This window comes from Ascaphus truei, chromosome 20 (assembly GCF_040206685.1).
Source record: "Ascaphus truei isolate aAscTru1 chromosome 20, aAscTru1.hap1, whole genome shotgun sequence".
NCBI classification, from domain to species: domain Eukaryota; kingdom Metazoa; phylum Chordata; class Amphibia; order Anura; family Ascaphidae; genus Ascaphus; species Ascaphus truei.
The window spans coordinates 4,996,316-5,022,247 of record NC_134502.1 but is presented as its reverse complement, the minus strand read 5'-3'; the positions used below and the strand labels follow the sequence as shown (position 1 = coordinate 5,022,247).

Below are 25,932 nucleotides of genomic sequence, written 5' to 3'. Positions count from 1 at the left end.
AAGGAAGTACTGGGATTAGAAGATACAGAAATTATTCATGGGTTCACAAAGAAAGATGAGATATTTCCCCCCTGCACAAGGTTATAAAGGTATGATAGAGAATGAGTGGACACAGTCAGACAAGAAATTGCTGGCTCTTAAAAGATTTACCAGAATGTATCCTTTTGCAGATAAAGTGGTCAGAAATTGGGAAGCCCCTCTGAAAGCTGGATGCCACAATCTACGGTCCTCCCAGGAACAGCTGATTCGATTCTACGTGTTTCGCGTTGGTATCAGTCGAATGCTGAATGCAATATCCAATATGTTAGAGGGAAGAGTGTTCCTTCCATAGAAGAAAAGAACGAGGTATTTTTATCATCCTTAGTAAGACAGGATGCCTTACATGTATGCCAATGTCCCTCGTCCTGGGAGACCTTTCTCATGGCAATCAGCATGGAGAAGATCCTTTGGAAAGGGAATTGCATGAATTAAGGAGAGCCCTACCATTCACTGTGGGAGTAAGGCGTGCACAGTTCACAGCTGTATGGGCTCAATATGTAAGAGACAGATGGGTTCTTCAAGTCAAGGTTACCATCTGGAGTTCACTCAAGAACCAAGAGAAAGCAATTTTTTTATTTTCCAGCTGTCCAAGATCTGCATAGAAATCAAACCATTAGACCGTATTCTAATGAATTTAACACTGAATCTAGTGATACGGGAAGTCCCTCGTTCTCAAAAATGACAGAATAATACTCTAGAATATTTCTGGTCAGAAAACTATACGGAGAATTCAGAGCAGTACTGGATTTCAGGAGGTTGAATACTTTCCTTCAAATAAGTAAAATTGAGATGGTATCATTAAACACAATTATTCAAGAAGTCAGAACAAAGGACTGTCTGGTTTCCATAGACCAGAAGGATGCATATCTGCACATACCCATCACACAGAGCCATCAGAGATACTTCAGATTTCCAGTAAGGCGGAAGAATGATCAATACACTGCAATCCCTTTTGAAGGTATTAGTTCCATTGGTGGCTGAACTGAGAAAGAGGGCTATCCAGATATATCCATAACTGAATGGACAGGATGACGTATTGCTAACATCTCAAGACAAAATGTATTACTGTCACACACACAGATAGTACTCACGATAATGGAAAATCATGGGTGGATAATAAATGGAGACAAGAGCCAACTAACCACACCACATTCTTTGAAATCCTGGAAGTCATATTCCAGACACTACAAGGGAGAGTTAGACATCCCCGAGATGAGGTACAGTAAATTGCAAGTAAAATCAAAAAGTTAAGACAAGTATGCAGAGTTTCAGCTTTGGATTGCATGACATTATTGGGAAAGTTCGCTTCAATACAGAGTGATGTAAAACAGGCAAGATTCCATATGAAGCCACTGCAGAAAACAAACATTCTTGGATTAATGGAACACAGGCCCAAAACATCCAGAGCAAAAGATTTACATATATCCCAGAACAAGACTGGATCTAAGATGGTGTGAAATCCCACAAAATCTACATAATACACGCTCCCTCCAGGTAGGCAAATGGATAACAATCACCACCGACCAGCAGCTCTAAATGGGGAGTGCAGATGGGAAGATGGTCGGCACAAGGAAGCTGGCCAAGGTCCTACAAAGAGCTTCCAGCAAACGTGTGAAAATTGCACTCATCGAAGAACGCACTCAAATTATTTCAAGCTTATATTAAAAGCAAGAACATACAATCCAACCACATTGCCATGGTAAAATACATTGCAAAAGAAGGAAGAATCAGAAGTGGGAGACACAATTTTGTCTTGGGCGGAAGACCACTCAAATGACAACACAGTGGTTCATATTCCCAGGTGCCAAAATACTGCGGCCGACTTTTTGAGTCAAACAAGAATCCATCCAGGCACACGGGAATTAGATGTTAGATATTTTACATGTATGATGTACATGATACATTATGTATCACTGGAGTCAACCCCAAAGAGTCAACCCCAAACAGGTCTCCATGAGGTCTATCAACAAAAAAGTGGACTGCTCTTGCTCAAGGTTTTCATATCATCACACGAGTATGGCGAGAAAAATATGATTTGTCCATCTGGTGAATATGGCAATAGATCTAACATGGCATATACCAGTCTTTCAGGACATGCTGACACAAGGCCCAATCCAACACCCAGAGCTAAAAAATTTGACATGAGCGGTATGGAGGTTGAGCAACAAACGCTGAAAAAGAAGTGATGTTCAGATAAGGCAATTGCAACACTAATGACAGCCAGGAAGACCTCAAACTCATTAATATACCATTGTATATGGCCATGTCTTCAAAACTAGTGTAAGTAGACAAATCAAGATTTTTCTGATCTCTTTTTATTGTTATTGAGGGAATTTTTACAAGATGATTTTGATAAGGGTCTCACTCTGAGTTCCATAAAAGGTCCAGGTTTTGGCATTATCTGCACTACTAGAGAGGAATTTAGCATCAGACAACTTCCAGACTCCTACTGTTTCCTCCGTTTGCCAAGATACACCCTTTCCTCTGTCGCTTTACAGCTAAAACTCCAACGCAGGCCCTTATCCTCTCCCATCGACTATTGAACCTTCTACTGTCCATCTTTCCTGCCTCTCCTATAGTCTGTACTAAACGCTGCAGCTACAGTAGAATCATTTCACGCTCATCTAAATCAGTTTCAATGTCTCTGCTGCTGAAATCCTTCTCCTGGCTTCCTACAAAATGCCATATTACTTACATAATTCTTATCTCTTTTAAGGCTATACACTCCCCTGCCCCTCCATTCAGCCCTAATTTCTCACTATAAACCTGCCCGACTCAAGGACATGTTCTGTTTACCCCTTTTGTATCTAAATCCCTCTCCCACCTAAAATCTCTCGCTCAATGACCCACGCTTCTGGAATGTCCTTCCCATCAATATCCAACTGGAACCCTCTCTCTCCACCATTAAGACCCATCTTAAAACAGATAGCTTGTCCGTTCTGAGCATGTGCTTCGGTTCTATGATGAGTCTCCACTCCGTGTGCATGCGCGGCGCACCCATGGTGTTTCTGTGGAGGACGCGCATTCGCCGAGTGAGTTGTGCCCATGCACAATGGGTTGCTTGGGGTAGTATGCACCCTGCGCATGCGTGGGACCCCGTGGGAGCCGTGACATCACGAGGAGTGCAGCGTTCGCGCCAATGGACACCTGTAACGCGGCAATAGGTGAGTACAAGAGGTATGTGTATATATATATATATATATTTCACAAGGTTGTTCTACATTTAGCCCTCACCTTGACAAAGACTGATTAGGCAGTCGAAACGTTGGATTTGCTATTAAACCACCCCTTCTGCAAGACCGTGTGCCTGGCTGTTTTCCTCCTGCTCTGCTATTTTAAAACACACCTCTTTAAGGGAGGATATGGGTAGCGGCGCTGGCTGATACTATACATCTCATTCATTGACGTTGACCCCTTTCTGATGTACTTACTAGAACACCGTCCCAAAGTCTCTAAATTCTCCCTACTTACCACATAGATTGTAAGCTCTTAGGGGTCAGGGACTCCTTTAACTAATGTTAGTTTTATGTCTCAAGAGCTAATTCCCATTATGTGTTATATTATTATGCCAGGTGTGTTACTGCTGTGAAGCGCTAAGTACATGGATGACGCTATATAAAGATATACATACTGTACAGGCTTATTACAAGATTTCTACAAACAGTCAAACACCTATGACCCCAAAAAGGAAGCACAGAACCGACATGGGATCTTTCATTGATCTTACAATTCCTGGTGGGTCAGCTACTTGAACATTTGCAGCAAATTCTGTTGACCTGAAAGACAATCACATCAGCGAAAAGAGTGGGGGGGGATCTCCAGGCCTTTCATTTAAAGAACTTTTTCTGACGTTTCACCAGGATAACGCAGTTTTAAGACCAGTTTTCCATTTCCTTACAAAAATAATTTCCCATTTCATTTAAAATTAAGCGATCGGCTTTCCTTTATTTTCCCCAAAGCTGGGAAATTACCCCAAAAATAAACATCATCATTTAGACATAGTAACATGCTTAAAAGACTATCTTTGGGGCGCGGCCTGGGGTGCTGCAAGATGGCCGCATTAAACTGGAGCTCCCTAGTAAAAGAACTTTAATCTATTGCCATCCTGACACGGGAGACCAGGTATTTACAGCCTTTTACCGAAATCATTCACTGAGCAAGCAAGATCGTAAAACAAATGGTCATTTATTCCATAGAAACAGACGTACATACAGTGGATTACAAAATACAGAAGAAAAACACACTTACTGGGAGTCTGGGCAACAAAACTGGACTTTCCTAGGTGAAATGTCACATAAAATAAAGTCTTTAGGTTGACCGGGACATGTCCCGAAATGTCCTGGAACTCAAATCGGCATGAGGTTCCTGACACCACCACTGTATCTGCTCCAGAGCTGCCAAAATCCCTTGACCGGGAGTTAGTACCAAATGTCCTGGTACTCTTTTCGGCTTGCAATCCAAGCCGCAACCGCTACGTTCTATTCTCAGAATTTGGCCTCGCAAAGTGGGACTTTCTCGCCTTGAAATTTCTGAAGCCAGCTCGCTGCTATTTCTCTCGGAGCATCTTTTGGTGATTTCAAATTTGCTGCTGCTGTCTTGGCACTTAGAATCTCTCGTCTGGATTGGCTGAGGGTTTCTTATAGTATTTCTGTGTTCATTCATGAAATAATCCAGCCAATCCGAGTGTGGGTAGAATCCTACCAGCCAATCAGAATGCTGCTAGTCTATCCAAGCCGAGCAAGCTCGGATTTGGAATCTGACAAGGGCATGCGCCAACCTGGCACCTCTGCCACTTGTCAGAAGCCACCGTTGAGTTAGGCTCCTCACAGTCTTGTCGGCGGCAAATGGTGGTCCAATGACTTCCATTCATCCCATGACGTGAGTACTTGAGCCTAACTTTTCCCACCCTGGCAACCTCTGGGGCTTTCATGTCCGGGACCCGAGCAGACTTGATGGCACCAAGCTTGGTAGCCACATAGTCTCTCGGAACCGTGGACCTGGAAGTCCCCAGCTCATACACCGAGCACACGCATATGTACTTTTATACACTTTAATAAAATGTACTTTCACATATTTTTTCTAAGTCCTTTGGTTATGGGGAATAGAATGAAAAAGCGTGCAGGTTCATTCTTACCAGCCTTATCCCCACACACTGAAAACTGGACTTAGACTTTTAAAACTCTCGCAACCTCATCAATGGTTGGAGCACCCCCAGAACACCTATACCAGATTCTGGGTGATCAGGGCATTAACTGGGCATCCCCCTTATACTAGGGACCCCTTTTCCGTATCAGGGATACCACACATCCCTATGCTCCATTACCTTTTTGGTCTGTGCTGATGCAAGGAGTCCCAGCGGTGAGTTGCGCAAGCGTTTTCAAGGGGAGATTTTGCCGGAGCAGTGTGTCTCAGTGTAACCTGATTCCCGGGTACATTTTTGGGGTATCCAGCAACTCTGGAGCCCCGCTATCTAGACACATTCTGGTCAGACTTTCTCCGTAAACCCCCCCTTGAAACTCCTAGCCTAGCAATCTCTGCTTGCTGGCACACCTGGAAAGGTAAAACACAGAAAATTCATTATTGTTGCACAATTACATACATTGGAGATACAATAAACAGGTCCAAGAGCTGACACTCTAAAACCCCAAATATGGATCAGAGGTAACCAGCCGACCATAATACCTATATTGATGGCTTGGTTACCCCCTCACCGTCACACAATTTTGCAGCTACATCAGGATATAATTGACAAAATATTAAAGACTTTTGCATAAACTACACGCCGATACCTCATATATGATATCTGGAACAAGATTAATGGAGTTTGGCGCTGCAGAGGCCTAATGGACATCACCAACACCAGCTTGCAGGCCTAATATTTCTAGAAAATCAACCATCCACGGAGGCTGCGGGTGAAACAGAACAGGTGTGCAACCCTCCGCAGACTGTATACAACGGCCGTCCCCCAGAGGAATGAATTGAGCTGAGCCAGACGGGGGATGACCGGACTGAAGTGGTTGAAGTGGAGACGGCCTGCAATACGTACTCGGGCCCCCTGACACGCGTCTGCCTGACCAGAGCAACAGAGCCCTTTCAAATTCTGAACACAACGTAAAGAAGTATATAAATAAATAATAAAAGTGTCCCATAATTTCTCCCCCCTACCTCTTTCTCCGACTTGAATAAAATAAAAAGCTACCGCTACATGTCTGTGGCTGTCGCACGGAGCCCGAGGAGCCATCTTGTCCCGGGAGAAGAGACCTGCTTCCCCCCCGGAGAGTTCGTGCCCTTTGCTGGTCAGGCAGACAAAGCGGGATCCCCCCGGGTCGAGGAAGACCCCCTTGGGCGTGCTCCCGACATCCTAAAATGGCCACCATCAGCCAGTGAGGCAGCAAGGGAGCAGAGTGGCTATGTTGACTCTGCGCCCTCCGGAGGCGCTGAGGACGTGGAGGATCACATCTCCCAGCTGGCGCTCTGGTTCCCTGGTGGGTCCGGTGTCGGGTTGGGCGGGCCGCGCGGGTGTAGTCCCTGTGGCGGGGGGAGAGCGGGGAAGGAGTGAAAGAGGCAACGCGTCTGCTCCTCCTGCGTCTGGGCTGACAGGATCACCAAAGCTCACAGATCTCTCCCCCAAGGCCCTACTTGCTGGCTGAGGTTGACATCAGAACACGTGATCCCAGAGGAGACACAAAGGCAGGAGGATTCAGCTCCAAAGAGGAGGAGAGTAAGGGAGACTGGGGGTGAGTGCACAGTCTCCAGCTTAAAGGTACAGGGTCTGAATGTGGGGAGGAGACTGGTAACTGGACTTTACAGGCCAACAGACCTAACCTGAACTCACTGCATCCCAGCTTAGTGTGGAGCTAGCTTCACAAGTGCCCTGAAATTGAAGCAAAGTATCATTAACAACAAAAACTACAGACCATAGACTTTATGAATTAAAATATCCCACAACAATATCCTAAGAAACATTTCTCCTGCAAGAAAAGACGAAACAAGAACCCGCAATACAAAGACTGTACCTGACGTAATCTCATGTCATTAAAAATCCAAATGGGGAGCGCTCGCTTGACGTGCAGCAAGATGAGAGCTTAATCACAAAGCTCCGCCCCAGGACTCGACATATCACCGCTAGCCAGCGATATATAGGCAAATCTCCAACCTCAATCTCAATAATAAATCTCACCTGCAGTAATGCCACGCAGCTCCGCTCCCAAGATAGTGCCTTCCAAGGTTAAGAAAACCCTGCTCCGTGACGGCGCATCCGACTTCTTCCATCGACAACGTGGCCCGTCTTAAGCAGCCCAAGATGGGGCCAGAACACAGGGTGAGTGGGAATTAGAAACGGAGGAGGGCCCTGCTCCTCTATACTCCACCAAACGACATAGACAAAGACATAGACAAACTATGTGAAACTAAAATCAGTCAGAAATCCAGAAGGTTGTAAAGGAGCTCCGTGGAGATCTAGCCCAAGTGGAGGAGCGTACTACTGAAGTAGAGGCCAGGGTCACGGAAAACTGGGGACGTCCAAGACTCTTTGGTGCAAGACATGGCCACTATGAAGAACCAGATGGCTGCACTTAGCGAGTTACAGGAGGACAAAGACAACCGTTCTCGGAGGAATAACATCAGAGTCCGTGGAACACCGGAGGATGTAGATGACCTCAATGACTTTCTGATAAATGTATTTACTATGCTATGAGTTAACTGAATCGCAAATGCTAATGAACAGAGCACACTGAGCCTTAAGGCACCACCATACAATAGAGGAGAAGGACTGGCTAAGTGAGTAAAGACACTGACTGGCACTGAGAGTTTGAAGCAGGGGAACCTGGGAGAAGGAGCGGCTCAGTGAGTAAAGACACTGACTGGCACTGAGTTTGAAGCAATGGAACCTGATTCAATTCCCGGTGTCGGCTCCTTGTGACCTTGGGCAAGTCACTTTATCTCCCTGTGCCTCAGGCACCAAAAACATAGATTGTAAGCTCTATGGGGCAGGACGGTGTCTGCAAAAATGTCTCTGCAAAGGACTACGTAAAACTAGCAGCCCTATACAAGAACAAATTATTATTATTATTACAAAGGAATCAATCATCACGGCAGCTAGAAACCGCAAGGTTATTGAATTGAATTCCATAAAATTACAGTTATTTCCGGATCTGGTGGCAATTACACTGCAAAAACACAGAGATTTAAAGAAAGTAACGGACAATCTACACAATGCTGGAATCGGATACCAGTGGGGTTTCCCCTTTCGCCTTATGGTGCTCAAAGGGGGCACTCACGTCTCAATCAAACATCCAACTTTCTGGCAAAATTGGGGCTTCAGGGAGAGGGACCGACCCCGAAAAGAGACCAGCTGAAATGGTTCTAGGTGGGATCCCAGAAAGGCACCTGGCGGAGGGGCCAACATAGAGTCTGGCCGCATGACTCAATGGCCAGGTGAGGTTCTCCCCTCCCATTAAGAGAAAACAAAACGAATAAGACAGCCACAAGATAAGTGGAACTATACATGGACTGTTAGTATAAGGGATAAGGTGCAATCCCGCTTATGACCTGGCTCTGTATAAAGCACCTCAGGCCGTGACGATTCGAAGATAGGATCACATTGGGGTAGTGCTACAAGCCGATGACGCTGTTGACCAGAATGATATAGATGATTTTCATGCACTTGTAACACAGGTAACCAGACCCCACCATCACTTAAATATGGGGTCCTTTACCAAATCTAGGGGGAGGTAGGTGGAGTAATCCAAGTAACGGAGGTTGCCAAATGTTTAAGATATGAGTTCCTGGGACTGCTGATAGTCGGCCACAGAGGTTACGTTGCGGGTATCTGACCCGAGTTATTGTTTGACTCATGCCAATAAGTTGGCAAATCATGAGTCTTGACTGTTTGGGCCACCCAGTGAGCCCAAACGTTTGTCCTTTTAATGTGTTAGTTTTGTTCAGTCATTATTGTTCTCTCTTGCCCTATGTGTCACCCTTCACCTTCAATAACAATAAGGCGAAATGGTTCCAACATAATGTTTTCATTAACATGTATTTTCCAGTTCTTAAATCAGTTAGACTCGGGGTACCAGAAATGATCAAACTATTAGCTTTCAACCACCGTATTGTTGGGTACCCTTAAAATACTATCCCATAATGTCAAAGGGCTTACCAGCCAGGCTAAACGTGCGAACGGCTTTCTCGAACTTCGAACTATCTTTTTTGCAGGAGATGCACTTTCCCAGGCAACATCAACTCACCTTTCTACATAAACAGTTCTCCCAGGTATTTTACTCGTCTGCGGTAGTAAAAACGACATATTGTGTTTAGTATTACGATTACCACTCGAGTTTGTCACCCATGTACACAGGTTACACATCCACGCATCTCCCTCCCCCTTACTAGGTTTTGCTACAAGGAGTTTATCTCCTTCGTATATATCAGCTATACTTGTGTTTGTCTTTTATGTTGTTCTATGTCCACCATTATTTTATTCTATACCCATCAAAGGTTAAATTTTAATGAAATCATATACTTTGATATTGAGTGCTGTGTACAGCGGCTCCTTCTTTCTTGTTCTGGCAAGATATTGTTCCTCATGCCGCTCATAGCACCTTATGGCATCCAATTAGACTGTGGCAAAAGCACTTGTCCCCCTCCCTCTCCGCCCCCCTTATAGAGACAAGCATTGTTACAAAATTAACAGAACGCCCTCCTACTGTCTCTGTACGTCCTTCCTACCAACCAATTAGATTGTAAGCTCTTCGGGGCAGGGACTCCTTTTCCCAAATGTTACTTTTAATGTCTGAAGCGCTTCTCCCCGTTATGTGTTATTTATAATTTATATGATTGTCACGTGTATCACTGCTGTGAAACGCTATGTACATTAATGGCACTATATAAAAAAAAAAGACATACATACATAGAAAAAACATTTTAACTGACAGTTTTTAACCCATAATATTTAGGTTTACATCGTCATTTTAATTTACTTGAAAGTTGTATGTTTTCTGCTAACACAGCGAAGAGCGACTACAGAATTTTGTCTTTGCTGATCTGACATAAACCTTGAGTGGGATATTTTAGTTCAAGTTCATAAACAAACACATAGTGTTACCTGAGCTCATATTAAATGGGATGCCAAAAGATTTGTGGGTCTGGTAATTCTCCATCATCACATCCTTGTAAAGCCCCTTGTGTCCTTCTATATACTCCCACTCTTCCATGGAGAAATAGACCACAACATCATCACACCTTACAGGTACCTGAGAGAGAAAACCCCATTCAGCGTTCACATAGAGCAACTTATTCTGTAAGAGTCTTAAACGAGACAAGAGATGAAGGATAATGTTAATGAAAACATGCAGAGAAGCACGGAGATAAGAGAGAATCATACACACAGGTCCACATAAAGCTTGGTCAGTAATGTGTCATGAATCTGGTATAATGTAACATTCCCCAGCAGTGCTCACCTCTCCAGTTAGCAGGTGAATGCTGCTGTGGAGGGAATTCTTCCTCACAATGATGTATTCCTACAGAATGAGAGAGTTATGGATGTCAGACTTCAACGCAAGAGACTGATTTAATATGAGAAATATTCCAGGTGTGTCGCTCTGCAGCGAGAGGAACAATCCTTCCTTACTAGTTCCATACTTAAGTCATCTCTTCGGTGGCCTCATCAATATGGACGCCTTGGCACCAAACGTACCGACTCGGCTGTGCTCACTGCATTAAAACTCACTTCCATTTTTCGATCAGTCAAATTCTTCTATCGTATTTACATCGGTTTGGTGTCATATGAACACATGAAGAACAGATTGTGAAAATCCTGATATATGATCAGTTAGAGCTACGGACACAGCAAAGGCATGTTATTTTATATGCCGTGAAATCACCCTCTCCACACACATAGCTCCTCCATTAAAGCTTTGAATGGGCGAGAGTTGACTGGCTGTGCACACAATGAATATCTTACTTAGTTATATACAGTATATGTTGCTATTCTTTATTATTTCAACGATTGCTTTCTAACATTTTCTGAGGGCCCTCATCTCTGGAGCAATATCTTTCAGAAGGACCATTGGAATGTAAAACAAAGGTGATAAGAATAGAACAGAGCTGGCCAGCTGGTAAAAGCAAGGTCAGGATGGGTAATATGTGTTGATTGTTCCGGACAATGAGGAGACAAAGTAATACATTTGGAACAGGGGAAAAACTAGTCTGATAAAGGGAAAATAGGAATAAACTCAAGTGAACTACTGGAATAATGATAATATTTATTAAGAGGTGTTGCCCAAATGCATGACATATGTTGAGACTCACGTACCTGTAGTAATGAATAGTATATACATGTGATTGCTTTCATATATTTCTTTGCAACAGTTTTTTCATCCTGATGTTTCCCTGCTTGCGAGAGGCAGAATAAATTGTATACTGAGACAATGTCTACTTGGATTATTTATTGTCGAGCCTATCGAAACATTACATGGGACTGACTCCTAACTACTTATACAAACCCCTAATGGGTGTGTGACTGAGTGTATCAGCATCCATATTGGCAATTGATTGATTATTTCTAACAGAGATGAGTATCCATCTCTGGTAAAAGCCAATCGGACTATCCGCTCACTAGCAAAATCCTCTATTGTCTCCAAACTCATGGCTGATTGACTTTATCTGTTCTCTCCTTCTACCTAGTCATGTCCCTTTATTATCTTGTGCTCTCCCTATGCTCCGTCGTCTTGTCTGTCCCAGGCTCTGTCATTGTATAACTGCATCTGTCCCTGGACATCGGTTCTCAAAGTAGCACACGGACGCACTATGACATTATGGCATTCTTTAGCAGCTCTCACCTCTCCAGTCAGCAGGTAGATGATCCCAAGGGTGTGATTCAAGATCCTCTCAATCATCTTCTTCTTATTACTGTTGTTCATCATCAGAGAGTCAGTCAGATGCTCCAAGAATGGGCTCTGAGACAAAAGATAACATGGGAGATGTCAGAAGTACAGATATAGGGAATAAGGGCATTTTCTGTCTGTGTCACTGTGCATTTTGAAGTACAGAGAAGAAAGACTATGGGGCATATCTATCTGTGTCTCTTTGCAGTGGGAGGGACAGATATGAGGGAGTCATCAGCTTCTTTTACTTGCTCAGTGAGTTTCTTAGGAACTCCAAGAATGAGCTCTGGTCCCTGTGGGAGTGCTTCTCCACTTGGTGACCTCTGCAGTTAGGAACAGTGACTGTACTTGTCCTATCACATCAATAATAGGAGAGAGACCAACCTGAAATACTATGAGGAAAGTTACCATATTTCAGGAATCCTCAAACAAGACACTGCTGCACTACAATATAATCTGTGCTACTTTATTTAAAATACAATATGGTTGTGCTGATTTTAACAAGATATCATTTACAGTTATTCCAGATATGTTTGTTCTTGTGAACAAACTTGGGGTTTGAGTGACCGCCTGTATTACCCTGCAATGGGAAGTACAGATGTCATCTCAAAGAAACACTGATGCACTGCAGGGTCCTTATACAGTATACAGAAGGAGATATGAGGGGTGCCCTTATGACCTTCTGTAGAAGCCCTCACCTCTCCAGTCAGCAGGTAGATGATGTCCAGGGTGTGATTCAAGATTCCATCAGCCGTCTGCTTCTTGTCCTTGTTCATCATCGAGTTAGTCATATGCTCCATGGGTAAGATCTACAGATCTCAAGCAATAAGGGCTTTTTCTGTCTGTGTCACTGTGAGGTACAGAAGAGAAAGACTATGGGTCCTCTCTATCTGTGACACTTTACAGTGGGAGAGACAGATGTGAGGAAGTGATCTGCTTCTTGTCATTGTTCATCAACAACGAGTTATTCAGATACTCTAACAATGCTTCTGGTTCCTGAGGAGGCGTTTCAGCACATGGTGGTGACCTCTGCAGTTAGGGACATGACTGTACTTGTCCTTCACAGCAATACCAAGAAGTGAGAGGTAGGCAGAGACAGAGACCAGCTTGGGAGAGTATGGAGAAAGCTAGAAATCTCAAACAGGACAGGATCAAGCACTAACATGTAATCTGTACTACATTATATAGGAAAAATGAGCGATGGGAGGGGTGTGAAAAAACTAGTAGAGCCGACTACTACTCGCATGTTTGTGAGTGCGTGCGCAAACTGGGGAGAGCAAGATTTTCATTGTGGGGGGGGGGGGGGGGAGGGTGCGGCAGTTACAGAGGTCCCGCGCTCACCCCCAGGGCATTTAAATTAAATGCCGGTGAACCGCTCTAGGCCTCTATAACACACTTACTGCGTCGTCATGGTAACCCAGCATCAAATGTCGCCGCTGGGTCACATGATGTCACGTTACCATGGCAACGTGACATCACATGACCCTGCGCGTCATTTGGCGCGAGCCGCAGAGGAGAGCAGGCAGAGGTGCGCACGGTGAAAAGTTTGCGTACCCCTGCGTTAGAGTCAAGCGTGAGAGCCAAGAACGTGTGCGAGTGTGCGCATCCCTGGGGAGGAAGAGGGGGAGAAGTGAGGAGAAGGGGTGTGGGGTGAGAATGAACATCCAGATATCCTAACTCTGTATGTAATATTCTCCGTTTCATTATTCCTGCCATATGCAATGAAGAGGACGTTCAATAAAAGCTTGTAACCTATCCCCCGTGTCAGTGGTTTTCAACCGCGGTTCCGCGGAACCGGAGCTCCCCTCAGGGGTTCCACGGTCGCCAGGGGCGAGCGCTGGGACTACTCTCCCAGCTAGCCCGGGCGGCACGCCCACAATGCATAGCTGCAAATGCCCCTTGTTGCAACACTACAAGGAACCGAGAGGAGGAGAGAGAGAGAGGAGAGAAAGAAAAGAGAGAGAGACACACACACAGAGAGAGAGAGAGAGAGACAGAGAGAGAGAGAGAGACAGAGACAGAGACAGAGACAGAGACAGAGAGAGAGAGAGAGAGAGAAGAGAGAGAGAGAAGAGAGAGAGAGAGAGAGACAGAGACAGAGACAGAGAGAGAGAGAAAGGAAAGAGAGAGAGACACCCACACAGAGAGAGAGAGAGAGAGACAGAGAGACAGAGAGAGAGACAGAGACAGAAAGAGTGTCAGAGAGAGAGACAGAGAGAATGTCAGAGAGAGAGACAGAGAGTGTCAGAGAGAGAGACAGAGAGTGTCAGAGAGAGAGACAGAGAGTGTCAGAGAGAGAGACAGAGAGAGACAGGCTGGGCGATTTGTGGCCGACCGAGTGCGCGCTCACGATGTCACGGAGCTGGTTCGCCCTCATCGGGGGGCGAGGGTTGGGGTTCCCCAGAATTTCAAAATCGAATTCTGTGGTTCCCTAACCAAAAAAAGATTGAAAACCACTGCCCAATGTACTGGTGCAATAACAGGTCTCATACCCCCTTCCATGTATGTTACACACACAGCTTCCCCCTTCTCTGCCCCTCACCCAGTAAGAATATTTAGCAGCAGCCATTCCCATGTGAGGTGGGTGCATGAAGCCCCCATGTAATAGTCAGGTCTCTGCACACAGTGTAACAGGAGATTAATGTAATCAGAGCCTCTGTGTAACTATATTACATACACATAAGAAACACATCACCTCCTACCTGGGGGCAGCTGCAGCATGTGGGGGAGGGACTCTGTGCGCTGATTGGCTGCGCTCTGAACGATGTCATGAGCTCTCATGTATTCTGGGACTTGTGGTCCTGCTGCCTTCAGAATTACAAAATAGGATCAGAAGCAGGACTACAACTCCCAGAAGCCCCTGCTGAGAAGGAAAGGAATCACAAGCCAGATAGCAGCCAATTCGTACAGATGCTCAGGGTGTCAGCATTCATTGGCTGCTGTGTGCCATGTGATCTCTTTCCTTGTCCCCAGTTGCTTCTGAGAATTGTAGTCCTGCTTCCTATTCAGTGCTCTAACTGCTTAGGCAGGAGGACCACATCTCCCAGAATCCTTTGAGTGAAAACCACAACACCTAGAGGACTGCCAACAGAGCAGAGGTTGATCCTCCCCCTTCCCCAGGGCAGGAGGTGATATTTAGTTACTGTGTAACACTGACATTATAACAATAATAGATAATGCCTGTGATGTAATGCAGGGGTGCGCACGGCTCTTAGGCTGCGGATATGGTGCCGCAGCCGGTGCGGAGGCGCGCGGAGGCTGCGGGAAAGCGGGTGCTTTCCCTGGCCATACCAGACGGGCCGTGGGGGGCATTCCTGGGGGTGTTCCTAGTGACGTCACGGAGCTGGTTCGGCGAACCGCTCACGTGAAATGTCTGTCGCGTTGAGAAATCAGTTTAACTGATTTCTCACGCAACGCGCGCCCCCTCCCGCTTCCACGCGCCCGCATGCCGCATAGAAGCGAACACTGCCTTAAGTCAGTCTGTTCGCTGGTCTGCCATACCATTTCCGAGGCCTTGCAGAGGCCCCGCGCTCTTCCACACAAGATTTCAATTAAATGCCAGGGGAGTGCGCGAGACCTCTGTAAGGCTGCACTTATAGCGAGCACTGTGTTGCTTGCTCGCGGTTGCGTGACGTCACACGCCACCGTCGCTACAGCGAAAGTTGCACTTGAGTAGTGCGGTTTCGCTGGCAGCAAAGAGGCGGTGATGTCAGCAAGGGGGGAGGCCCAAAAGGCAAGATGGAGATGTGATTGGCTTGCCGCCAGTCACGTGACGCGGCCGTCGCTGTGTATCACAAAATCATTTGTCTTCTGAGCTTTTGGTCTCCACGTCGCTACGCGTCGTGGTCGCACCCACAATGAGCACATGCGATGGACTTCAGGTACTGGTTTTGGCACTGCGCGCTGTCACCATAACTGTAAGCACGGCCTTAGTCCCGTATCTGTATCTGCTGATAAGAAAATGTCACATTATTTATATTTAATATTTCAAGTATTTTAACATAGTTAAGTTATGGATTTTAGGATGCATTAGTATATTTTCATACTGCTACAGGTTAAATACATTTTTGTCGTTTTAACAAGATAGGTCCAAAGAGAACCCACTCGCTGTGGAAAGTAGGTGAGTAGTTACTCCATGAGATGCAAAATATCTCTAACAAATGGTCCATGAAGGAGTTTTTTCTAGGATTTTAGTACACCACACATTATATGTTCATTGTTTACTTTATATGTTTATTAAAATGTTATTGTTTTTTTCACTTTTAGTCCTATGTGGCCACGTACTGTTTGTTATCTTCCAGTCATAGACCATTTGTTAGAGATATTTTGCATCTCATGGAGTAACTACGCCCCTACTTTCCACAGCGAGTGCTTGATATAGGAACTTTTTGGGTTCTCTTTGGACCCACCTTGTTAAAACGACAATTGTTTGACCCTGTTACAAGTTATTATTGATACTAGTATTAGGCGGAGCAGTATGGTCACCACAATTGGTTGACAACATTTTTGTTCTGAGAGTTACAGTATATGTTTGTTTTTTTTCCTTATCACGCTGTCCATACTTTTCTTATGGGATACAATTTGTATTTGTTTAGAATTAACTATGTTGTGTCTATATTTGTTCATTTGTAGCATTTGTATTTGTGTATTGCTAAGGGTGTGTAATCAGCAGATAATGATTGACTGGTGTGGCCATTTTCACATTAAAGTTTCCTAACACCAGATATACCTATGAGGGATCACACACCACTTTACCGCTGATGAAGCAGATGAACAATCTGAGAAACACGTGTTGGATTTTTTTTTGGCCAACCTGAGCCTTTGTAGTCCCTAGTGACATCACCAGGACATTATCTGGGAGATCTGAGGCTCAGGTTCATGGAGAGAGGAGTGGAGGATGGACGGAGGTACACCTAGATCGGAATGCCGGACTATGGAGTCAGGTTTTGCTCTACATATGCGCACTTATCTAGACACGTTTGTGAGTGTCCATTTTGGAGTTTTTATTGTGATGATTTATACTTTATAAAGATATATTTCACCATAGGAGATTTTTTTTTCTGCGCTTCATACTTTGCAGCTACAAATTTCTTAGAGCTGGTAGAAAGACCCCTCACCATATAGGAGAAGCATTTAAAGCAACATGCTAAGTGCTTTAGACTAGCACCCTCTCTATCCACCTTTAAGACCCAACTTAAGACACGCTTGCTTAAAGAAGCATATGAATAGCACTGTGGATATTCTGAACACATGATACATAAAGCTTGGCCCCCTGCAGACGCACTTACCAGAACTCCCTCCTCCTGTCTCTGTACGTTCTCCCTACCTACCAATTAGACTGTAAGCTCCTCGGGGCAGGGACTCCTCTTCCTTAATGTCTAAAGCACTTATTCCCATGATCTGTTATTTATATTATCTGTTATTTATTTGATTACCACGTGTATTACTGCTGTGAAGCGCTATGTACATTAATGGCGCTATATAAATAAAGACATACAATACAATACAATACAAGTGCTTTTTAAAAATAAATCAGTACTGTACTATGAGAAAATACGTGTAGCATTTTTTTAAAACAATTTTAAAGACATTCTTAATATATTAAAATGTAACAAGTGTAACACCCCTCCCCTCCCCCCCCAGTGAGATCTGTTGGTACTTGTGGTGTTATGGTGCTGTGGTGTTCACCTGCTGGCTCTCAGGAGGACTGAGTCTCCGCAATGGTATGGGGAGTAGGACAACAGGACAGGTTTCAGAATGATGCAGCGCCTCCATTCTGCAGGGCTGTGCCAAGGGCAGGGATTCTTCCCCATAGGAACACCTTAGAGTAATTAAATCCCAGACCAGGAACAATACAACTTCTTTTATTGATGGGACCAGCTCATACATCACTTCAGCCTTCTCATGCAAGGGAGGTGCAGTAGCAAAGATATTCACAGAAAGCCTTTCTCTCGCAGCTTGCGTGCCTTCTTCCCTTGACTAGGCCCCCAGGAGCTTGGGGCCCCAGGGCTAGTCTTTACCCCCTTATGGGGTGAGGTAGAATCAATCCCACTCCCGAAAGAGCAGGCTACACTGGAACTCTCCTACTAAATTTGTATGGGAGCCATCTTTTATACCAGGGGAGGGTCCCACACCTAAGCTCCGGTAACTGAGCAGCACTACTCCAGTGAGCCCACCCCTCCAGGCACATGCTCCAATGGTTTCCAGGCTAGCACCTGCAAACCGCAACAAATTAACATCCCAGTGGGGAGACTCGCATGCCGGCCCATGTGAGAAGAGTTTAACCCTAACACTGCCTGCTCCTTATAAACAAGGAACATTAGATGACGCTCAAACACTCTATCTAAGTGCAACAGTGCAGTAAACAGTGATAAAATAAATCAGTATATACCCGTGCAATCAAATAAGAATAAAAACACTCAAACCCTTCAAGGACTGTTTCAAGGTCCACACTCGCAAAAAAAGGGAAAATCGGGGGAGCGTCAATACCTGAAAGAAAATAAATAAACTACCATAGTGCATAACGTTTCAAATAAACATATGAAAGCAGAACTCCAAAAAGAAAAAATATGCTAGATCATGGATAAATCACTCAAAGGTCCAGTCATAGATAGCAATCAGGAGCAAAAAGGAGCAAAAATCGGGAGGTAAATGAACCCAGTAGAGAGACACAGAGCCAAGATATTAAAATGCCAAAAAAACAATTTATCCGACAATAATAAAATTCAAGGCTTACAGGATACCAGATGGTTAAGAGCGTTGGTTTAGGGTGATGGTCTCGTACCGAGTCGCGACCTCGGGGAACCGTGCACACAGCCGCCTCCTCCTCCACCGGTCTCCGTCCTGTGCTGTTAGTCCAAGCCGACACGTCACTTCTGGTTTGCACTCGTGTAGTTGGCGCCACCGGAGCTTCAGCTGTAGACTGTCTCCCTCTGGATCTTACGTTGAGGGTTATGCTCTACGCGTTTCGCCGTGCAGGTTGACGGCTTCGTCAGGAGTACATTAACCCATGAAAGGATGTCTTATATACCTTCCATTATTACAATGACCTTTCCTCCCATAGGTCAAAAATGCAATCAGATCTAAACAGTTGGGTAACTAATTATCATAGCCCTCTTACATACTATAAATCTCATACACATATTATACATTTAATTTAAAATACAATCTTTAATATAATAATTCTAATCTAAAATATCCTTTAGATACACATTTTAAAATAAACATTTATAATATATAATAATCCCCATAAATCTCTCAATCAAAGAAAAAAACGACGATTGATGAATCTCAAAAGACAAAAGAAAAAACATTATCAGTACAGTAGCAAGTAGCAATATAAAACATTAGCACGACTTTATTTCTCTTGTTATAAACAATTCCCTTCAAAAAGTATCATAAACCTAAAGAAAAGCATTTAACTCAAAATCCACATTTAAACCCAAAGGTACAAGTGATTTTAGAGTGAAGATCCAGAAACTTTCCCTCTTTTTCAGAGCAGTGATTCTGTTTCCACCTCCCCAGTGTGGTAACACTTGTTCTAATATAGTGAATCTGAGACCTGATGTATCACCATTATGTTTTTGAATAAAATGGTTTGACAAATTATGTGTGGTTACACCTCGTCTTACATTGCCAATGTGTTCAAGTACACGTGTTTTTACTGGTCTGGAAGTTTGTCCTACGTACTGTAACCCACACGGGCAATATATGAGGTATACGACATACTCTGATCTGCACGTTAACAGTTGTTTGATATGAAACCGCTCTCCTGTTATATTTGATGCAAAGCTGAATTAGTCGTCAGACCTATATTTACATGCCATACGTGTTGTGCAGCCATAGAAACATTTTGTTTGCGTTAACCATCTGTTTCCATTTGAAATCACTTTCGGTAAAGCGCTAGGGGCCAATTTATCTTTTAGGGCTTTTGCCCTCTTAAAAATTACCGTTGGCTTTTCTGGAACAATCTCCCCTAATACAGGATCATTCTTGACAATATGCCAATGTTTGTGAATTATTTTTGAAATTCTTTCAGATTGTCTATTATAGTTAGTACAGAATGAAAATTCAAAGTTCTTTTTTGGTCCTAACTGTTTCTTATTGTGCAATAGATCTCTTCTGTCTAAACTCTCTGCTTTTATTAGAGCATTTTTGATGATCCTGTCTTCATAGTTCTTTTCTCTGAACCTATTTAGTAGGAAGGCTGATTGTGTATAAAAGTTGCTGTCGTCCGAACAATTCCTCCTAATCCGCCTTATTTGCCCATATGGGACATTTTGTAGCCATTTGGGATGATGGCAGCTAGTAGTAGATATATAATTATTAATATCTACACCCTTGAAAAAGGTCTGAGTTTTAATAAGTCCATCTTCAATGAAAATTTCCAGGTCTAAGAAATTAACTTTTTCCTGACTATATTCACATGTAAATTGTAAATTAAGTAAATTATCATTGAGATATTGCGTGAACTGTATAAGTCCCTTTTCATCCCCCTTCCAAATGAATATGATATCATCTATATATCTACGCCATAGGCACAAATTCACACCCAGCTCCGCAACAGACCATATATGGTCTTCTTCCCATGCTCCCATAAGGAGGTTTGCGTAGCTGGGTGCAAATTTTGTGCCCATGGCGGTACCACGTTTTTGTAGATAATAGATCCCCTCAAACAAGAAGTAGTTGTGTTCTAAGATGAATTTGATGCCATCAAGAATAAAATTACCCTGTTCATTTGGCATCTCTAAATCCTTGGCTAATGCTCTATCAACTGCTTCGTGTCCGTCCCTATGATTTATACAGGTATATAGTGAGGTGATATCACAAGTGACCAAAAACCATCCCTTTTCCCAAACCTGATTATCTAAGATACGTAAGATGTCAGTGGTATCTTTCAGATAAGAGGGAAGTTTTTTCACATATTTTTGCAAATAGACGTCTATATAGGCAGATAGATGGGAAGTCAGGGAATCTATGCCTACTATTATGGGCCTCCCAGGGGGGTTGACAATATTTTTATGAAGTTTAGGGAGCTAGTAAAATATAGGTCTTACTGGATTGTCTCTATATAGAAAATTATACTCTTCTGTATTTATTACTTCTTCCATTCTACCCTTGTCCAGCAGAATTTTAAGTTCTTTTTGAAAATCTATTGTGGGATCTTTTTTCAAAGGTAGGTAAGTATGACTATCTCCTAGAATCCTTTGAGACTCTGCGATGTAATCCTTTCTATCTAAAATAGCCACTCCACCCCCTTTATCGGCTTGTTTTATACCTACAGTAGTGTCTTCCTGTAGGGTTTTTAAAGCCTTTCTTTCAGTGTTATTTAGATCATCTTACGTATCTTAGATAATCAGGTTTGGGAAAAGGGATGGTTTTTGGTCACTTGTGATATCACCTCACTATATACCTGTATAAATCATAGGGACGGACACGAAGCAGTTGATAGAGCATTAGCCAAGGACTTAGAGATGCCAAATGAACAGGGTAATTTTATTCTTGATGGCATCAAATTCATCTTAGAACACAACTACTTCTTGTTTGAGGGGATCTATTATCTACAAAAACGTGGTACCGCCATGGGCACAAAATTTGCACCCAGCTACGCAAACCTCCTTATGGGAGCATGGGAAGAAGACCATATATGGTCTGTTGCGGAGCTGGGTGTGAATTTGTGCCTATGGCGTAGATATATAGATGATATTATATTCATTTGGAAGGGGGATGAAAAGGGACTTATACAGTTCACGCAATATCTCAATGATAATTTACTTCATTTACAATTTACATGTGAATATAGTCAGGAAAAAGTTAATTTCTTAGACCTGGAAATTTTCATTGAAGATGGACTTATTAAAACTCAGACCTTTTTCAAGATATTAATAATTATATATCTACTACTAGCTGCCATCATCCCAAATGGCTACAAAATGTCCCATATGGGCAAATAAGGCGGATTAGGAGGAATTGTTCGGACGACAGCAACTTTTATACACAATCAGCCTTCCTACAAAATAGGTTCAGAGAAAAGAACTATGAAGACAGGATCATCAAAAATGCTCTAACAAAAGCAGAGCGTTTAGACAGAAGAGATCTATTGCACAATAAGAAACAGTTAGGACCAAAAAAGAACTTTGAATTTTCATTCTGTACTAACTATAATAGACAATCTGAAAGAATTTCAAAAATAATTCACAAACATTGGCATATTGTCAAGAACGATCCTGTATTAGGGGAGATTGTTGCAGAAAAGCCAACGGTAATTTCTAAGAGGGCAAAAGCCCTAAAAGATAAATTGGCCCCTAGCGCTTTGCCGAAAGTGATTTCAAATGGAAACAGCTGGTTAACGCAAACAAAAGGTTTCTATGGCTGCACAACATGTATGGCATGTAAATATAGGTCTGACGACAAATTCAGCTTTGCATCAAATATAACAGGAGAGCGGTTTCATATCAAACAACTGTTAACGTGCAGATCAGAGTATGTCATATACCTCATATATTGCCCGTGTGGGTTACAGTACGTAGGACAAACTTCCAGACCAGTAAAAACACGTGTACTTGAACACATTGGCAATGTAAGACGAGGTGTAACCACACATAATTTGTCAAACCATTTTATTCAAAAACATAATGGTGATACATCAGGTCTCAGATTCACTGTATTAGAACAAGTGTTACCACACTGGGGAGGTGGAAACAGAATCACTGCTCTGAAAAAGAGGGAAAGTTTCTGGATCTTCACTCTGAAATCACTTGTACCTTAGGGTTTAAATGTGGATTTTGAGTTAAATGCTTTTCTTTAGGTTTATGATACTTTTTGAAGGGAATTGTTTATAACAAGAGAAATAAAGTCGTGCTAATGTTTTATATTGCTACTCAGTACTGATAATGTTTTTTCTTTTGTCTTTTGAGATTCATCAATCGTCGTTTTTTTCTTTGATTGAGAGATTTATGGGGATTATTATATATTATAAATGTTTATTTTAAAATGTGTATCTAAAGGATATTTTAGATTAGAATTATTATATTAAAGATTGTATTTTAAATTAATTGTATAATATGTGTATGAGATTTATACTATGTAAGAGGGCTATGATAATTAGTTACCCAACTGTTTAGATCTGATTGCATTTTTGACCTAATGGAGGAAAGGTCATTGTAATAATGGAAGGTATATAAGACATCCTTTCATGGGTTAATGTACTCCTGACGAAGTCGTCAACCTGCACAGCGAAACGCGTAGAGCGTAACCCTCAATGTAAGATCCAGAGGGAGACAGTCTACAGCTGAAGCTCCGGTGGCGCCAACTACACGAGTGCAAACCAGAAGTGACGTGTCGGCTTGGACTAACAGCACAGGACGCAGACCGGTGGAGGAGGCGGCGGCTGTGTGCGGGGTTCCCCGAGGTTGCGACTCGGTACAAGACCATCACCCTAAAAACCAACACTCTTAACCATCTGGTATCCTGTAAGCCTTGAATTTTATTATTGTCGGATAAATTGTTTTAATATCTTGGCTCTGTGTCTCTCTACTGGGTTCATTTACCTCCCGATTTTTGCTCCTTTTTGCTCCTGATTGCTATCTATGAATGGACCTTTGAGTGATTTATCCATGATCTAGCATATTTTTTCTTTTTGGAGTTCTGCCATTCATATGTTTATTTGAAACGTTATGCACTATGGTAGTTTATTTATTTTCTTTCAGGTATTGACTGCCTGCTCCTTACCAGGACTTATCATGTTGGGGCCAGGAAATATATAGCCAGGGGCACTGGGTTACACATGCATTTTGGTTCTATAGCTCTGAGCCTTTCCCTCTCTCTAGCAGTGCACCAATTGTATCTAGTGACAGCCTGGTCACATGACCTTCCACGCAGAACTTTGCATCTTGGGTACTCTTCTGCAGCACTTACCGTGATATAAAGAACTCCAGAGACAAATCTTCGCCGATAGATCACAGGAGAACGGATCGATTGGCAACTTAGCTAATCACTTGTCAGTGTGCAGATTGTAAGTAAGCACATACATAAAAAGAAAAAGAAAAAACATTTAAACCACCAGCTTGAACATACCTAGCCAATCCTCCAGTGGTAACAACTTTTCCCACCTATCCCAGGCTTGACAGGAGTTCATAGAATGGGTAGAAGTTGCTTCCCGGTCTGCTAAGAGCAAGAGCTAACCTCACACCCGAGCTGCTTAGCATACTGGGCCCAACCTCTTACCTGGCAACAGCAAGTCTGGGGTTTGGCTACCAAGTGTGAAGCGCCCATACTTCGCACCGGTATCTGATACTTGGCAATAATCCTGCCACCCTAACACCTAGTGTCTCTGAGGCTTTTCAACTCCGGACTTCTCTAGACACTGGGGCACCAATTTAGCAGGGTGCCCTTTGAAGTACGGAGATGAAAAATCCCTCAGCTCATTCATCCATAACATATGGGCATATTAATGGATTCATTGCCGGGCTGACAGGAAAGGGTTTTTGCATTTACATTTAAAACACCATTGGAATACAGTTTACTTTTATATGTCTGTTTTGTATGTGCAACAAATATAAAACTGATATGTATGTTCATGGTACATTTTCAGCTAGATGCACTCCAAAAACTAGAGTGCTAGCTCTTTCCTGGTGCAAGTTATTCACTTAATTGAAGGGGCTCTGTGATGTGGGTTGCGGTTTAACCTATAATCGGTCTGGGTTACAAGCCGGCATAAAATGTATCTGTGCTGGCTTTCATCGGTAACGGCAGACGCGCGCCACCAATTCACCTTAAGTGGATAACGAGACGGCAGGAAACCATGTATCAAGACGGCACTTCAGCTAAACCGCAGACCACTTATTCAATTGACTTTGCGGTTTAGAGGTCTATGGCTTAAAAAGTGATACCCATCTTCAAAGCAGCCACTTACTCACAGACATGCTTCTTCAATCAATGCTTGGCACAGTGCTAGAAGCTCGCCCTTTTGTCACGAATACAATTTGCACAGTGTACATACATTCAGATAACTGCAGCTAGCTTCTGAGCTGCAAAACGGGGACAAAACAGATAGTGTAGGGGAAAACATGGCATTATGGTGACCATACAATTTAACCCCTTCAGTCCCAACAAGGTTTAGGGTTAACCAGCCGGGCATAATACCTTTATAATTGGTCTGGTTAACCCTTTCACCGTCACATGCTAGTTAGTATTTTTTCATATATTTATATTTGTTATAACACACCTCACTATTTTCTGTCTCTGGCGCAGATCGTTCTTTCTTTCTCGTGTATATATATATATGTGTGTGTGTGTACAACAAAAAGCAGCAGCCAGCACTCCAAGCAACAAATGTAAAGTCCCGCGAGGACTAAATGAAGATTTCAAATTAGGATGTTTTTTGTGATTACATCTTTTGAATTTTTGTTCTGTGTCCTTTTCCCTCCATTAATGCATAGATGCTCATAATTAGGTTTCCATTGCCGGGACTTTTCCTTATTGTTCCCCAATGGTGCAGTACTGAATATTAATATTTAACTAGTATGCCATTTACAATTGCCTAATTTATATGCATGTTTTGCTCTACCTCCTCCTATCCCTTGTTATCCCTCCCTCCCCTTGCCATCTAAACAGTCACCCTCAGCTCTGGAAATTGTTTTTATTCCCCTTATGTGTTGATTCACTTATTCCCTCACTGTCATTTTCTCTAGGGAGCTGCCACGCTGATGCAATTGACACTGAATGGGGTACCAGATCGGCATGACGTTCTGGTGCTGTCACGGAGCCTTGCACATGCGCAACTTCCCTTTGAGCTGACTTCCCAGGACTTTATGACGCCACACATGCGTTTCCTAGCAACATTGGACGCAAGGATTTTATTGTCCACCGGGGGAGCCTGTATTCATCTGCACATATGCGATAGCATGCATTGCTCTGTCTCCTGATTTCCAAGATGGCCGCCGTGCTACCTCAGACATTGCCTCTAATTGTCCTCACATGGTGAATTATGGGGTATATATGTTCTCTGGGT

The 25,932-nt window shown here is 43.2% G+C and overlaps 1 protein-coding gene across 1 annotated transcript in view; it reads right to left on the bottom strand.

Annotated features, from left to right (window-relative positions):
- LOC142471237 (uncharacterized) overlaps nucleotides 1-13,174 on the bottom strand; it is a 31,031-nt gene extending 17,857 nt beyond the window's left edge. The window contains exons 1-4 of the mRNA XM_075578042.1: nucleotides 12,620-13,174; nucleotides 11,877-11,993; nucleotides 10,497-10,556; nucleotides 10,142-10,289 (exon numbers count right to left, since the gene is read on the bottom strand). Coding sequence (XP_075434157.1) covers nucleotides 10,142-10,289; nucleotides 10,497-10,556; nucleotides 11,877-11,993; nucleotides 12,620-12,721 — 427 coding nt within the window. The 5' untranslated portion in view covers nucleotides 12,722-13,174. The remainder of the gene's footprint in view (nucleotides 1-10,141; nucleotides 10,290-10,496; nucleotides 10,557-11,876; nucleotides 11,994-12,619) is intronic.
- Nucleotides 13,175-25,932: the final 12,758 nt, after the last annotated feature.